Here is a 14,960-nt window from a genome sequence, read left to right on the forward strand (position 1 = left end):
ATTTTGAGTAAGAAAAAATGTCCTTTAAATACAACTTCTGTCTTGCTTTTTCAAATCTCCCAACAGGAGTTAACTCGTGTACAGAAAACATCTGTCTCAACGGAGGTTCTTGCTCCAAAAGTGGCAGCATCTATATATGTACCTGTGCTCCAGGTTACAGTGGTGATCTGTGTGAAACAGGTGGGACATTATCAAGAATTTCTCTCATAATATCTCACTATCTAAAAACACCACTCATTTTTTTACCGTCATGGCGACCTGTCCATTGGTTTTTATGATGTCCGTTTCTTTGATAGATTTTGATGAGTGCCAGTCAAATCCTTGCCGCAATGGAGGTACATGTGTTGACAGGCTGGCCTCCTTTACATGTGTGTGCCTCCCAAGCTACTCTGGGCTGCATTGTGAGGAGGGTAAGCTTTTGGTTCATTTGATGTTTTCCCTTTTGTTTAAATGAGTTCAACCATCCATCCAAGTGGTCTAGTTTCAGCCATTCAAAACATATTATAGAATATACAATTGTAATCTCATTAGCCAATACTGAATTTAGTGATGTGTTTAGAAAAATAGATTATAAATCATTCAAATTTCTGCCAAACCCCAAAAATACAGTCAAAGAGAATTTCCATAAGTCTCTTTAGGGCATTACCTGTCGTAAACCGCTACATCATCATCATCATCGTCATCTCAACTTAGTCTCTTTTTAGTACTGCCGGTCTAGGAAGTCTGATAATACCTCCACCACCCTCGAACTTGAGTTTCCACACACAGACAGTTTTAGCTGCTCAATGTCACATAAAGTGTGCGCATTATCTCTAGTGTTAAACTCAGGACATCATCTGCCTTGACTGACCTCTCTTGACCAGTCTACTCCCTACATTTTTGTTCTGTATCACTCATCGGTGAATCACACTACTGCTATGTACTCAGACAGAGCTGCTGTCTTAGAAAGTTTTGGCAAGGGAAAGAGAGAAAAAGTGACTTGATGAGGAACCACCCAGAGAAAGACTCCGGCGAGTATATTTTGGGACACACACCATCGTTAAGTTCAAGATGAAGGTGGTATTCAGGTGTGATAGAGAAACTTTGGTGAAATAATATAAAAATATGTGCCCATTTAACTTCCCACTTCATCCCAAATCTATTTTGAATCTCATCACATTGACTTCTGAGTTTGACATGAATGTAACCTGTTTGTGACGGCATAGCTCATGCTCCATTAATTTACCAGACTATAATTTGGAACACATTCATAATGCACTCTTAGTAAAACATAACTCCTCTACCTCTGTAATCGCACCAGCTAGTTGTGGTCTTTCCTCCACTTCCTCATAGTGCCGCTGTTAGGGGTGTACGAACTAATCCTTCACATTGTTTCTCTTCCAGTTTGAATTGGAAACAGCACTGTAAAGGAACAGTGTACTAAATTATTCAAAGCACTGTGTATACAATAGAAAAGATTATTTCATGACTAGATAGCTTAAGTTAAATAGGTGCAGCAAATGTTAATTATAATATATTTTGTCTGGCAATCTGTTGCAAAATTGTTTATCCTCAATACCTCATTCCCTCTTTCTTTCTCACCCACCAGATACAGAAACATGTGAGTATGGCTGGCATAAATTCCAGGGCCAGTGCTACAAGTACTTCCCCCACAGAAGGAACTGGGACACAGCCGAGAGAGAGTGTCGCATGCATGGGGCTCATCTCTGCAGCATCGTGGCCCACGAGGAGCAACAGTTTGTCAACCGTAAGTCAAAGCTCACAAAGGTAGTCGATCGTAAAGTAAAGTACAGAAACCTGTACAGTCCTACCTTATGAATCCTACATTATTATGTAGGATTTAAACCCACACTGATGTAGCTGGACAGAAAATGAACAAAAATGATTCAAGCATCAAAAAATCCATTGCTTGCTCTTGCACTTTCTTCCTAAAAAGGAAATATGGCAACAGAGAAACATAATCTGCTGTGTTTCACTCCACCCGTTTGGCAGGTCTGGGACAGGACTACCAGTGGATTGGCCTTAATGATAAGATGTTTGACAGTGACTTCCGCTGGACTGACGGCAGCCCTGTGGTAAGATCGGTCGCTTTCTCATATAGTTTTGTCCCAACAAACGTGGCTCAGATTCAATACCAATGTTTGGAGGAGATGCTGATAGATACAGTCATCTAGGGAGAGTCATTTTAATTCAGGGGGTGTGGGGAGTTTCTCATGACGTATTCTCCTCTGCCTCACACTGCTACACCCGGCTGGCTAACGGCTCTGGGGATGAATCTGATGGAGCACACACTGTAACGCACCACGGTGTGAGTGCTTTGAAAAAGCAGCTGCAAATATGCAAGGAGTTGACAATGCAATGTAAAACAGCAGGCAAGGGAGGGAACTGCACTCTTGTTCTTAAATGCAATGTTTACAAAAAGCACCGAAGTGGGAGCGTGTTTGGTGCAGGAATTGTAGCTGCTGAAGATCCTGCTTACCAGACAGGAAAGTTGCTAATTACTGTGTGCTTCCGTGTCGTACGGATAGATAATTCTCTCACTTCAAAGTTAATCCGCAAGGACCAAAGATAAGGGCCCGAGGGCAAAGAGATAAGCACAGGCCGCTTAGAGGAAGGACTCTTGCTTAGCTGAGAGATTGAGGGACGATGAGGGTGTTTGTGACACTGCGTAGAGGAGAGTTTGTCAGGCATAGACAGGCATGGACCCCCTTGAGCCGCTGCATCCATCGGAAGGTCTGACCCTGTAACAGCAACTAGGGGGGGGAGGGAGGGAGGGGGGGGGGGGGGGGGGGGGTGCAGAGACACAGATGGAAAGCACCTGTGCTCTGATGCAGAAAGTGAATAACATTAGATAGAAGCAGCTCGGGGGTTCTAGGTGGGTGGTCACCTCCAGTAGGTTAAAGTACCATACATAAGCATAGATATTAATAACTGTGTTAAAATTATGTTTGGAAACATTTCAACAAATGATATCGGGGCACTGAAACATCCAGGTTGGTGTATCTTTGGTTGTCTGCGTGTTTGGGTGATCGAAGTTTGTTTGACTGTTTCGAGGAGGATGCAGGCCTGCTGTGCAGTTGATGGCTCACCCATTTTTTAACTTGAAGCCGCGCAGGAAGTCGATGTGTGTTTTGTAACCATAATGACAGAGCAGCAGAGCCTCAGGGCATGAATGGGGGGGGGGGGGTCACAGCTTTGAAGGCTGTTTGAATCTGAAATGTGCTGAAAGACTGCAGGTAGCATCAACTCTGATTCAGTAACATAGCACTACAGCTGTGTGTATACTGTATTAATGTACATCCATACATATATATACACGTGAGGTATGCAGCCTATTTCATGTGATAACACAACACACTTGTGATGAAGACCTCCAGTTAAGCATCTGCACGACCTACTGGATTCAAGTCATATCTTGGATAGGAACTTACATGTTAATCTATGGGAAATCTGTTACAACATGCTATTATGGCTGCTCATTCTTTGGCTGAATGTATTTTAAGAGCTACTAAATTAGGGTACAGAAATAATTTTGGGACCATTATTAATTCGTACTCTTCATGCGTTATTTCAGCATTATGAGAACTGGAGACCCAACCAGCCTGACAGCTTCTTCTCCTCTGGTGAGGATTGTGTTGTGATGATATGGCATGAGGACGGCCAGTGGAACGATGTTCCTTGCAACTACCACCTAACATTCACTTGCAAAAAGGGCACAGGTAACACACATTCTCTCTTACTTTGAAACCATATTTTTTTCTGAAGAAAGTAATCTGTCTAATACAAAATTCTTCACTCTATTGTCATCCTAGTGGCCTGCAACCAACCCCCCCTGGTGGAGAATGCACGTACCTTCGGTAGGAAGCGTGAGAGGTACGAGATCAACGCGTTGGTGAGGTACCAGTGCCAGACAGGCTTCATTCAGAGGCACGTCCCAACTATTCGCTGTCGTGGGGATGGCCGATGGGATAACCCTAAAATCACCTGCATGAACCGTAAGAACAACAAGAAAAAAACGTCTCCATACAACATTTTGATACAAACCGCAATCATTTCGGAGCTAATACAGGATTTTTCCCGCAACAGCATCGGGGTATCAGAGGACCTTCATCAGAAGACATCAACACAGCAGCCTCTACAGCATCAACAACTTTAAGAGATGGCCGGACGAGCCCTTCCGCTTTCACCAGCAGCGCTACCGGGGAAGAAGAGACAGGACTGAATACAAGCAGGAGAGACAGTAAAGGCCATGTGACGTGGTACCGCTTACACGAGACGAGGACACAGGGCGGATGTGCTTGTGTGGAAAGAGGAAAAGGATTCCCCCATTAAAAGCACAGGAGGAACCTCATCAAGTAACCCGAGAGAACAATTTGTAGTGTTCTTACATTTTGGAAGAGGATGGAATGTAGTGCCTTTTAAAAAGATCAGTTGAACCATGACTTTTCTTGTCAAGGGGCACAATGCCAATGTGGATAAAATACTTTCAGCTGGCTACTGGAAAAGCGGAAAAAGTTTATTCCTTGTTCTTAGCGCAATAATCTAATAATCCATCCATGACTGTAATATCACCGCAGACTGACCGACTGTTATTTACACTCACCATAAGTGTTCCTTAATCATAGAAATAAGCTATTGTGAAAATAAAAGCTTACTTTATGTAAAGGAAACATTATGTTGTCATGCTGTTCTAAGCTGGACTTCATTTTAATCAGCATGCATACATATGCATATACATTGAAGTCGTAAAATGTAATTAGGTTTATTCTACGAGAGTACAACAAATAATCAGAAAACAAATCGAGGTGTCAGTGGCAACTTATGTTCATTCAAAGGGCTCATAGTTTTCATTAGTAGATATATGATATACTGACAGAACTGTAATTCTTAGTGAATAATCAGTATGGTTTCTTGGCTATGATACTATTACCTCATTTACATGTGTGGGGAAACATCAATAAATTGTGCCAAATTACCAGCTGTCATCAGCTCCAGCCGTCTATGGATATCATCAATGTTTTGTCAAGATACGTTTTTTTTTGACAGATTTCTATAGAGAGAATTTTGAAGAGTGTATCGATATTTATTTTGTGTGACTTTTTTCAATTTTATATGAGAGTTTGCTCTCTAAGTACTCACCGACAAAGCCTTCATTCACTGATGGAAATTGATTTCTATTACTGTTTGCAAATGAGAGAAAAGAAAGTGGCTCAAGTAGCCATTTATTTTATTATGTGTGGTGAGCGCATAAATGACAATTAATTGCTACAGGATGTTTACAATAACCGTAATGCTGTTCGAAATTAAATACCAGTCCTACCAGTTCTTCTTTTGCTATTGTGCTGTAGCCTTTGATGGTTTTCTGGCTTAAGCTTTTCATTCTTGAAGCTTCACTTTTCTGTTATTCTTGTCAACTGAAATCAGCCTTTGAGAGAATGTATTTTGTGAAACCCTCAAAAAGACTTGAACATAGCGGCTGTTCAGGCACAGATGCATATAATTTATTTTCAAGCTGCTGTTGATTTCCTTATTTGTTCTATAGTTGCAGGTGAAAAAAGTTGCTGCCATCTTGTGCTCCTCATATATTTGTATTGTATATTCAAAGGAAACCAGCAGCAAACACAAACTGTCTAAATGGAATGCATTGAAGATAAAAAGTTGCTTAACAATACAATGGATTGAGTTTTTTTTTTAAACACTTTGGTTGACCAAATAATATGCGTGCCCCATCAGCTGCAATAATATTGTGTAACATTAACAACATCTTTGTACATGGGGATGATTATGTATCTCATTTTTTTCTGCCTGTGAATGTTTATGTGTGCCCTTTAGTGTGCATATAATATTGTTTTATATTTATAACTTTGTACTTTTCAATGTGAATGTATGGGCTGTTTGTGAAGAAATCCAAATTGTTCTTGTTCTTTTAATCACCAAAGAAATAAAATAAATGTATGGATATTATATAATAATGAACTGCCTTTGCTCCATATTTTTTGTAGCTTTACTCCAAAAGTTGCCTCTGAAGTCTACATTTTTTACTGTGCTATTCAAGTAAAAACCTTTAAGCAATAACTAGATTCAGTATTGGAATAAAGAGGTTGAATGGAAAGTGTCCTCTTAGTCGTATCTTAGTCCTCAGTGTTCCGAGGAATGACAGGTACGGGGTAAATGTGATGTAGAAGAAATGTTTACGTCTGAATCTTTTTCCACGTGAAAAAAGTAAACACCTCATGTTTTTCACAATAGCGATGGTGTTCATTCAGAGTCAGTAGTTCTACCAAATGGACCAGTCCTGTCGTAGCAGTCCCTCATTTCTGGTACTGTCGTTGTGTTCTCAATTAATTTGAGCTGAATTAAGAATAGAGAACACCCTGGTGCATTTCCCCTCTTGGCCAATCAGCATTTGGCAATGGCCTCTTTTGGGCTTAAAAGAGGGAGGAAACTGCAAATACCCAGAGCACTCAGATTTATCCTCCAATTAGCTCGCCTACTTTGTTTTTTTTGTATCCATTTTCATTGAAGACCTTTTTTTTACACATTACATTATCATGATGTTCACATCATTGAAGATCAATTTTTATTGTAATTAAAGAGACGTTCTTTCAACACAACAGCCTTCTTCCCTAAAAAGAGTTTAAGAACCATAGTCTCATGCTTCTTTTTTGTGGAGCAAGTAGTGCGGTGGATTCACCAGCAGGTTGTGCTATCAGACTAAGCCATAAAACCTTTTTGTCAGCAAACACCAGGGAAAAGGGTAGATATTTTATTTCCTTCCATAGCGCACTCACTCAACTCATTGGAACTCTTATCATAGTGTTAGGGATTTCTTTTGAATCACAATAGCGCTCTATAGATAATAACATTGATTTAGTCCATGTAATGTTTGTATATATCTGGGTTGCTGGGTCGGTTCATTGTGGCTGCAAACTCTGACAGCAAGATTATTATTGTTATTGCCTCATCAAATGCAGATATCTCGGGGGTGATCGGTGGAAAAACCAGGCTCTCTGTGCCCAATTCTCTTAGGGATTTAACAGGCTCTCTTGATTTGTTTTGGAAAGGAAACCCACCTTGGCTACTTCTTATTTTTTGGGGGGCTTTACATCACACACATTTACATTTAACTGCTGTAACATCTTGAATCTGACCCCATTCCCATTCATTGGCACAACACCTATGATGCTGTTCCCTTTGTCAACTTAGGGGTGCTCCGGCAGCCCGGTACTGAAGTAAACAAAAATGCTAAAGAAAAAGTAAATGAGAGGAGAGTCTCGTCTTATGTTCTCGCCACAACTTTGGGTTCAAGCCAATTACATGGACGCTAATTGGCAGCTTTAACAATACTTTTCAATCCTCTCTCTTTAAACAAATCATGTTGATAAGGTTTGGGTTGAAAAAAAAATGTTCATTGCGAAAAAAGGAATAGTTACACAAATTGATTGAAAAGTAACATTTTTATTTCAATCTGCTTTGTTGAAAATGATTCACTGTGATAAGACACAAAAACATCTTCACCCGTCTGTGTGTATACATATGAGCAAGTGTGAGATGTTTTTTCTTTCAACAAACAATTTGACCATATGACCACATGTAACATGCAGTAAGTACCATAAATCAGTGTCTGGGGTTAGAAGAAGTAAAACAAAATATTACGTCAGTACCTAGAAAGGGGGGGCTATCATCTGGCTGTGGAAAACCTCTAGAGCACCAGCTCTGCATGTCCAAAAGATGGACGTTGGACACTCTTAGGATTTTAATGACGGTAAAGTCTGAGTGGAAACTCACCTATCAGCCCATAACCTCTGTCTCCTAAGTCAAGGAGTGGATTTTAGCAATTGTTAGTTGTAATTCTAGCTAGTGTAGGGAATTGCTAGAACTCTTTGACAATCAGGGAATGTCTTGGTAAAAGGTTGTGTTCAGGGCAAAAGGGTAAGATGTGTACTTCTGCATTATCCCACTGCAATCTTGCTTTTTTGTTTTTGCTAAAAACTACACTATACAAAAAAATCAGACAGAATCTGTTTTTGTCTTATATATATATATAAAATATATATAAACATGTAAAAAACAACAACTGTATGTGTGATTGGGGGTTGGTCTAACAGAAACTATTGATTGATTGATTGATTGATTAGATGGATTAGATCAGAGTCCAACAAGACATTTACATTCATTTTCTTGTCAAACAGTTTTTTGATCACAACTTGTCAGGTCTCTGTGGACCTAAATTCAAAATATTAGCTGCATATGAGTGTGTATGCTCTTAATCTACACATATCTAATCATTCTGAGGAGGAAAAACCCAACTTGTTCTCCTCTCATATCACTGATACAAAATATTTTATCTGTTATTGCTTGTGGAAGTACGATGTACAGTATTTCTTTAGCAGTTAAAATCGGGTTACCACCGTTTCATTAAGGCATTGCGCTCATACTAGTTACAAACATTTGCTTTGTGGTGGATGTTCATGGATGTGGTTGCTTCACTTTGGTGGTCACGGCTTCCCTATTCCTACCTACCGCCTCACTACTTTTTGTAGCAGTAGACGCCATAAGACTTTTGCATCTTGTCTGGGAATCCAACAAAGCGCACTGCTGCTTCTGTGGGACTGCAGTTCTTGCGGGGCCTGGAGATCGGGTAGCGGACACTTCCGTCAGCCAACCAGCCGGCATCGCAGCGATCGTAGCCTTGGAGCTTCCAGGCGGAGTAGATGTGACCCACCTTGGCTATCTCTGCACCATCGTCTAGGCACGCCTGCACAGCCTCGGAAAAGGTCAGTCTGTCAGGCTGGACCAGCCAATAGAATTGTCCTGAATGCGGAGAGAGCAAAACAGATGGTCAGGAAAAAAGATTTTAGTTAGATGGGAGAATATTTCATACTCTTTTTGCAGGTTTGTCTACCGAACTAGCCAAACCCGTAATGTCTGGACGAAACCATAAATTGCAGTGGATCATCTTCTCCAAGAATAATGAATGCAAACAATTAATGAATCAAGAATATAGTACAAATAAAAGCAACCCACCCTTGAGTGCAGTAGCAAAGCAGAAAACGTCGTAGCGGCTATTCTGTTTGTTGCGAGTTCCATAGCTTATGAGGCCCGGCCCTTTGTTGCCCCCACAAGGCCCTCTGGCTCTGACCACGGGATAGTGCACTGTGCCGTCGCTCAGCCAGCCAGCATTGCACCAGTCCAGGCCGCCCTTCCAGGCCTGACGGAGTTGATCCAAGTTGGCGACCGAAGCGTTCTGATGCAGACAGGCCTTTGTAGCTTCCACGTAGTTCAGGTTGTAGCGGCCCACGCTGGGGGAGTACGGGAACACAACGCCTGAGCGAGGCAGAGGAGATGAAATGAATGAAGGAAAATCTTCAAAAAAAATCATTGATAAGAAGGCAGAAAGATAAGAAGAAGAAAGAGGATTAATTAGGAAATACATGCATGTTTAACTTTTATAAAAAGACAGGTAAAAGTACTTGGTTTCACAGCTGGTATTTTCTAAATAGATATGAAAAAATAATAATTTACCTTTAGCGAGACTGCCTTGCACTTTCAAGATTATCTCTTGCGTAAAGTCTTCCACGCCATAGATGATCTCACAACGGTATGTGCCCGAGTCATCAGTGGAGACATCTGTGATTGTTAAGGAGGCATCATCGTCGCTCTTCATATACACACGATCGACGAAGCTTCCGTAGGTCTTCTTGTGGAATCCCATTGAAAGCAGCACAGCTTCATTCCGGGCTTCATCTTCTGCCACCTTGGTCCATTCGACGCGCATACCAATGATATCAGAGTACACGGAATCTATCGAAGGGGGGTGGCAGGGCAGCGTGATCTCCGTACCTAGATCTGCCAAGACGTTGACTAGAAAGAGAAAAAAATCATAGAATCTTATTCGGTTTGGTGAATAGGCTTGTGATACTTGTCTATTTAAATATAATGTGATGTACTCTGATGTTTATTTAAGTTACAGCTATATTCTACACATTGATCCCATGGATTTCATCCCGGAATTGTTGTCTTGACTAGATTGACATGGAACTAATAGGGTCAGTATGGAAACATACCAAAAATAGGGGAGAATTAGCCTTTCCACAGCATGCTTTGGAGCACAACTTTCTTTTAGACAAAACCAGTAAAGAGTTTGGGTGTATCCTGTCTGGTTTATTGGACAGTATTTGGCAACAGCCAGTCTTCCGCCAGTGGAGCCAATCGTCCTCTTGAGTCTCCTTAAAGCTCTTTTCAGTCCTCACACCCACAAAATGTCATCTTAATCTGTAACCTTCTTTAATCTGCTCCATCTGTGTTTTGTTAGTCTTGCTAGTCCATATGAATAGCCAGAAAGTTAAGCAGATGACACAATTCAAGATATACTTTTATACGTATATCTCCTCCCTGCACTCCTGTACAAACTAGCCCCCCTTTTAACTCCGCACATCATTTGTGTCTCGCTAAGGGTTCCCACAATCTCCCTGACCTCTATGATCGGACCTCACAGGGCTTGCTTAGTTAAGAGGACCGCAACCAGCAAGGGGCCACCTATGCCAGCCAATAATAAGCACCAGATGGATGGATGTACACAACCCCTGCTCTGACTCCCACCACTACAGATAAAGGCTTGTGAACAACCAACCGTTTTAAGTGCAACGCGTGAGACTTGTAAGTACACAACGGAGTAAATCCACTGGCATTTAGATTTTTCGTAGTTATTAACCTAACTCTTGTTTTTCAGTGCTGTAGTCAAAAAAGCTAAAAACAAATCCTTGCTCTGCTACCGATATATTATTTATTTTCTTCCCAATGAGCTGTGCCTAAATTAGTCTGTCTGTCCTTTCATTCTAAGAATGCCAGCAAATTTGTTGAGGCGCCTCCTTTTGTGTGGCAACGCGAGAGCCCCGGCTGCAATACTTTGTCGCTGGCTGTTGAATAGGGGAAATATTTTCCCACATGGGCAATACAGGAAATAGTAGAGGCCGCTGGCTTGCTGTCTGCAATGATAAATCCACTGAAATTACTTCTTATCCACCCCATGCCTAAACTGCCCCAAACCTCCATCGTATCCTCACAGTAGACGTGTGTCTGAACTTTTTTCCGTGTGGCTCAGATCATTAGTATTGAGCTCTCCTACAGAAGGATTTAATTAGCAGAAGCACCCGTGACAGAGCTAATCTACCCTTCAGTCCAATCTCGTGCCAGTTTCCACTTCCATTTTTTCATTAGACTGCAAACCTGTTGTGCCAGAGACTTCTGCAGACCATTCACCACACCCAGTAGCCTCACCCGCCTCGTGCTGCTTAACAAGAAGCCAGGTATTTTACGAGCTGGGAAACAGCCTATACGCTAATGGTAATATTTACTCACATCTTTGAAAGCAGAGTTTATAGCAGTTTGGTCAAGAGTCCTCAATGCCAGTTCTGTCAGTGAGAAATGACTCACTGCATCGTCATGCCTCATAAATTAGCTGCATAGGTAGCGGTTTTATGAAGGGTGATTGTGGGATTGAATGACTAAACTGATCATTAAAAGCTCTGACAAGGTTAAGCCCACGATGACGTCAACACCAGTTCAACAGATGGGTTGACGACTTTTACGCTTTGAAATATTACACATTTCTAGATAGAATAAAGGGGTTGATTGTAGGGTTCTGTGGAAACAGATACAGATGTTCTGTACACCGGATGTGGTTTGTTACCCTGAAATATGAGCTAGAAGGACGGGATAGAACATCCCAATGTTCAACGTTTTGCAGAGAAAAGCTTTGCATAAAAACTAACCTCGTGCAATAATAAGAAATAACCCATACTGCTGAAACCTTGAGGGTTTCTGCAAGACATTAGTAGCAGAAAGAAAGACCAGCATGTTCAAAGTAAGTGCACACTCTTTCCCGCTCCCGCAGTCACCAGCAGACTTGCCCCACGGGAGAATGCAGCCCGGACCACGTGGGGCACCCTGCACTCATAAAGCCACAGCCTGTTGTGTTTACACAGACTCTGGAGAAAAGAGGCACGCCTCTCTGTTCTTTGTCACGCTCAACCCACATCCTATTTATGTAAGGCTCTCCGAGGTCAAAGGTTGTGCTAAATTGTCACATTTAGGCTGACAAAATACTTTTTGCTTTTTCAAACCGTAATCTTTGGAGTGGAGCTGGAAATCAAAAGACACAAAGGAAGTAATTGAATGCATGTGCATAACAATAAAAAACAAAAACGACCCACTGCCAGTTTATGGACGTAGCAGTTCTCGCTCTGTCTCCCTCTCTCTTTTTCTTTGTGTTACAGGTCATTTAGCTGACGCTTTTATCCAAAACGACTTATTTTTAACCCATGGCTTTTTTTACATTTTGCCTAGGGAGTGTGTGTGTGTGTGTGTTAAAGTTTAAAAGCAAGCAGTTGGACTCATCTGCTTTGTTGTAACGACAAACTGTAAGTGAACAATATTACACTCTAAAGCACCTGGAAAACAGTTAAACACCTTAACATGTGTTGTGCTTTACATTATTGAATGAAAAACATGTTTAATGGGCTCAAATCCCCTCTATGAAAGAAGAGCAATCAGGCGACGTTGGTTTCAGTGTGCCCCACCCTGTGACAGAGCAGCCCAATATTAAATTCTTTGCAGTACCCCACAGCGTTGTCCTCCTCAGCTGCTGGCCATCCGGTATCAGTATGGAGAAATAATGAACAAGCACAGCTGGGACAAACACGGGAGGCCAACTCCTACACACTAATTCCAATCATCTCTTTGCTCTCTGTCGTGCAGGCACAGAGACAGTGTGCATCGGATAAACAAACATCCTTATAAACATGTATAGGAAACAGTCATCACAGTCATTTGGGAATTAACACAAAGGCAAATCTTTAAAACAGAGCTCCATCAACATTTCATTTCCTGGCTTAGACACATTTTAAACTTAACCCATTTTCCAGCGAGGCACCTTTTTCCCCACAAAGCATTTGGCCCTAGCAACAGGACCAGGCATCAGTAACCAACACCTACTGTGAGCATTGGACCAGACTATTACCTCACAAGGAAAGACCCAGTCATTTGGCTGCTGTTCAGCATGTGGCTCTATACATTTAGCTGCGCGTCATTGATCTTAACTTTCACGCTGCCTGTTGCCATGGAGGATTCCCCAAAAGCTCCCATTGCCACGGTGAGTCAGCTCCGAGAACAGGAAACACCCCGTGGACGGCATGACTGCACTATACATACGGCCCAAAAAAATATATGGTTGGATAATTAAGCTGGCCTGAGGCCATCGTAATAGAGAAAGTGAGGTCATGTATAAACACGTACACGTAGTGTATGGACACATAGGCAGACTCGTGACATCACCGGCTTTCTGGGAGCAATTCCAATGTCTGACTAAAACAGCTTCATCTCCGGCCAGATTGAAACTATTCTCCCCGGAGACAGATCATTTCCTCTCGTCCTGGAGGAGAGACGGCCGACCCACTCGTAATCTCACATCTACTGAGTCAGCTAGCAAGGCTACTGGAAGCACATTAAAAATTATAAAACATGAGAGCCTTCTGCTGACACGTTTTTAAGTTTTGTTTTATGTCGGTAGATCTATACTGGTATTTCGCAACCTGCAGTTTCAGCGGGCATGTGAGTGTGTCTTCCTGTTGGCAGGTCTGAATTCAGTGAAACCGCATCATGATGGAGCGCAGGGCTCTAAACGTAAATAATAATAAACAAAATGTCTTTCTGTCTTTTTTGGTCTTCTGTCTGTTACAGGAATAGGAAGACAAACAAGCGATAAAATGGCAGAGGAATTATAAAATGTTGTCACCCCAATCAGTATTACGTTCATAAAAGCACAAACACTATTAGCCCAGTATCATCCATTGAGGCCCACTATGACCCAACTTAAGAGTACTACCAGCAGTATTAGTTGGGGGGGGGGTTTCATTCAGCAGCGTGGCTGGTGAGCGTCTCTATGAATGATAGGGGGATTTAGAGTTTTCACTTCATGCCGTGGTGGTCTTCATGGAGGGAGTCCAGTGTGAGGCAGTGTGTGTGTGTGTGTGTGTGTGTGTGTGCCAGAGACTATTACCCCAGAGACGCCACTGTTACCTGCTGCTACTAAGACCCCGTTGTTACACAAGCCTGAGCTGTCGTACCACTTTGCTCAGGTCCATTACACGGCTCATCCTTACTTCATGCACTGTAAGATTCTTGCACATCAACACACATGCACTAACAAATAAATTGCTGCAGAACAAGACAATCGCCGACACAATTGAAAATCCAACAGTGACTCAAATGTGTATCTTACCTGTTGGTGTTGACTGACTGTATGCACTGCCAGCCAGGGTCAGGGAGATCATTGTGATGCACAGCAGACTCGTCATTTTCTCTATTCTCCACATTAATTCAAATTTCAAAACTTGAAAGGCCCAAGTTTACCAAAGCTTTGATTTGAGTCAAATCAAAAAATCAGCTTGAACAATCTTCCGTTTTTAATTTGCATTCATCTAGCTGTTCCTCTCTCTGTCAGTCTTTGCAGCAGCCGCCTGTAGTGCTAGTGGAAAGTTTGGGCTCCTCACAGGTCCAGACAAGTGCCTTTTATTGTAGCCTTACATGGTTGAGACCCCTCCCCCTACCCTCAGCCCATCACCATGCTCTACACTGGCTCCCGTTAGCCCATTATTTATGAAGAAATCCCTCCGCTCCCTTGGGAGAATGCAACAAGACTCCAGACATTCAACCTGCAGATGATTACCCTGAGGTGCATTCATTTGATAGCAGAACTATAGGGATTCCTTTGAGAAATGCCATACACGCAATATTAAACAGCATATGTAAAAGATCAGATGTGCGTTTTTTTCTATTTAGAGATAGTGAATGAACTAAAACCTTAAATAAGTTGTCACACACCAATCATTGTCCAATGACTTGCAGCCCATAGAATGTTTTCAATCTCACCCTTTTTATTATGTCTGCTTATGGTCTCA

At 41.9% G+C, this 14,960-nt stretch overlaps 2 protein-coding genes across 2 annotated transcripts in view; one reads left to right on the forward strand and one right to left on the reverse strand.

Annotated features, from left to right (window-relative positions):
* Positions 1-5,976, forward strand: part of vcana (versican a) — a 39,962-nt gene extending 33,986 nt beyond the window's left edge. The window contains exons 9-15 of the mRNA XM_078086765.1: positions 67-180; positions 297-410; positions 1,589-1,747; positions 1,993-2,075; positions 3,575-3,719; positions 3,813-3,995; positions 4,087-5,976. Of these exons, the coding sequence (XP_077942891.1) occupies positions 67-180; positions 297-410; positions 1,589-1,747; positions 1,993-2,075; positions 3,575-3,719; positions 3,813-3,995; positions 4,087-4,244 (956 nt within the window). The 3' untranslated portion in view covers positions 4,245-5,976. The remainder of the gene's footprint in view (positions 1-66; positions 181-296; positions 411-1,588; positions 1,748-1,992; positions 2,076-3,574; positions 3,720-3,812; positions 3,996-4,086) is intronic.
* A 1,462-nt stretch (positions 5,977-7,438) lies between these two features.
* LOC120831268 (hyaluronan and proteoglycan link protein 1) lies at positions 7,439-14,629 on the reverse strand. Its single transcript, XM_040196619.2, has 4 exons — positions 14,282-14,629; positions 9,526-9,864; positions 9,028-9,327; positions 7,439-8,814 (listed from the first exon to the last, which is right to left on the reverse strand). The coding sequence occupies exons 1-4, from the start codon at positions 14,373-14,375 to the stop codon at positions 8,531-8,533; spliced, it is 1,017 nt and encodes a 338-aa protein (XP_040052553.2). The 5' UTR covers positions 14,376-14,629; the 3' UTR covers positions 7,439-8,530.
* Between the last annotated feature and the right edge of the window lie 331 nt (positions 14,630-14,960).

Source organism: Gasterosteus aculeatus, chromosome 13 (genome assembly GCF_964276395.1).
Source record: "Gasterosteus aculeatus chromosome 13, fGasAcu3.hap1.1, whole genome shotgun sequence".
In the NCBI taxonomy this organism is placed as follows: domain Eukaryota; kingdom Metazoa; phylum Chordata; class Actinopteri; order Perciformes; family Gasterosteidae; genus Gasterosteus; species Gasterosteus aculeatus.

Excerpts from the sequence above, each read along its gene's own strand:
- LOC120831268 (XM_040196619.2), bottom strand. The coding sequence starts at position 14,375 with ATGTGGAGAATAGAGAAAATGACGAGTCTGCTGTGCATCACAATGATC. Across the intron at positions 9,865-14,281 it reads CAGTCAGTCAACACCAACAG|TCAACGTCTTGGCAGATCTA; the intron begins GTAAGATACACA and ends TTCTCTTTCTAG. Across the intron at positions 9,328-9,525 it reads GCAAGGCAGTCTCGCTAAAG|GCGTTGTGTTCCCGTACTCC; the intron begins GTAAATTATTAT and ends TGCCTCGCTCAG.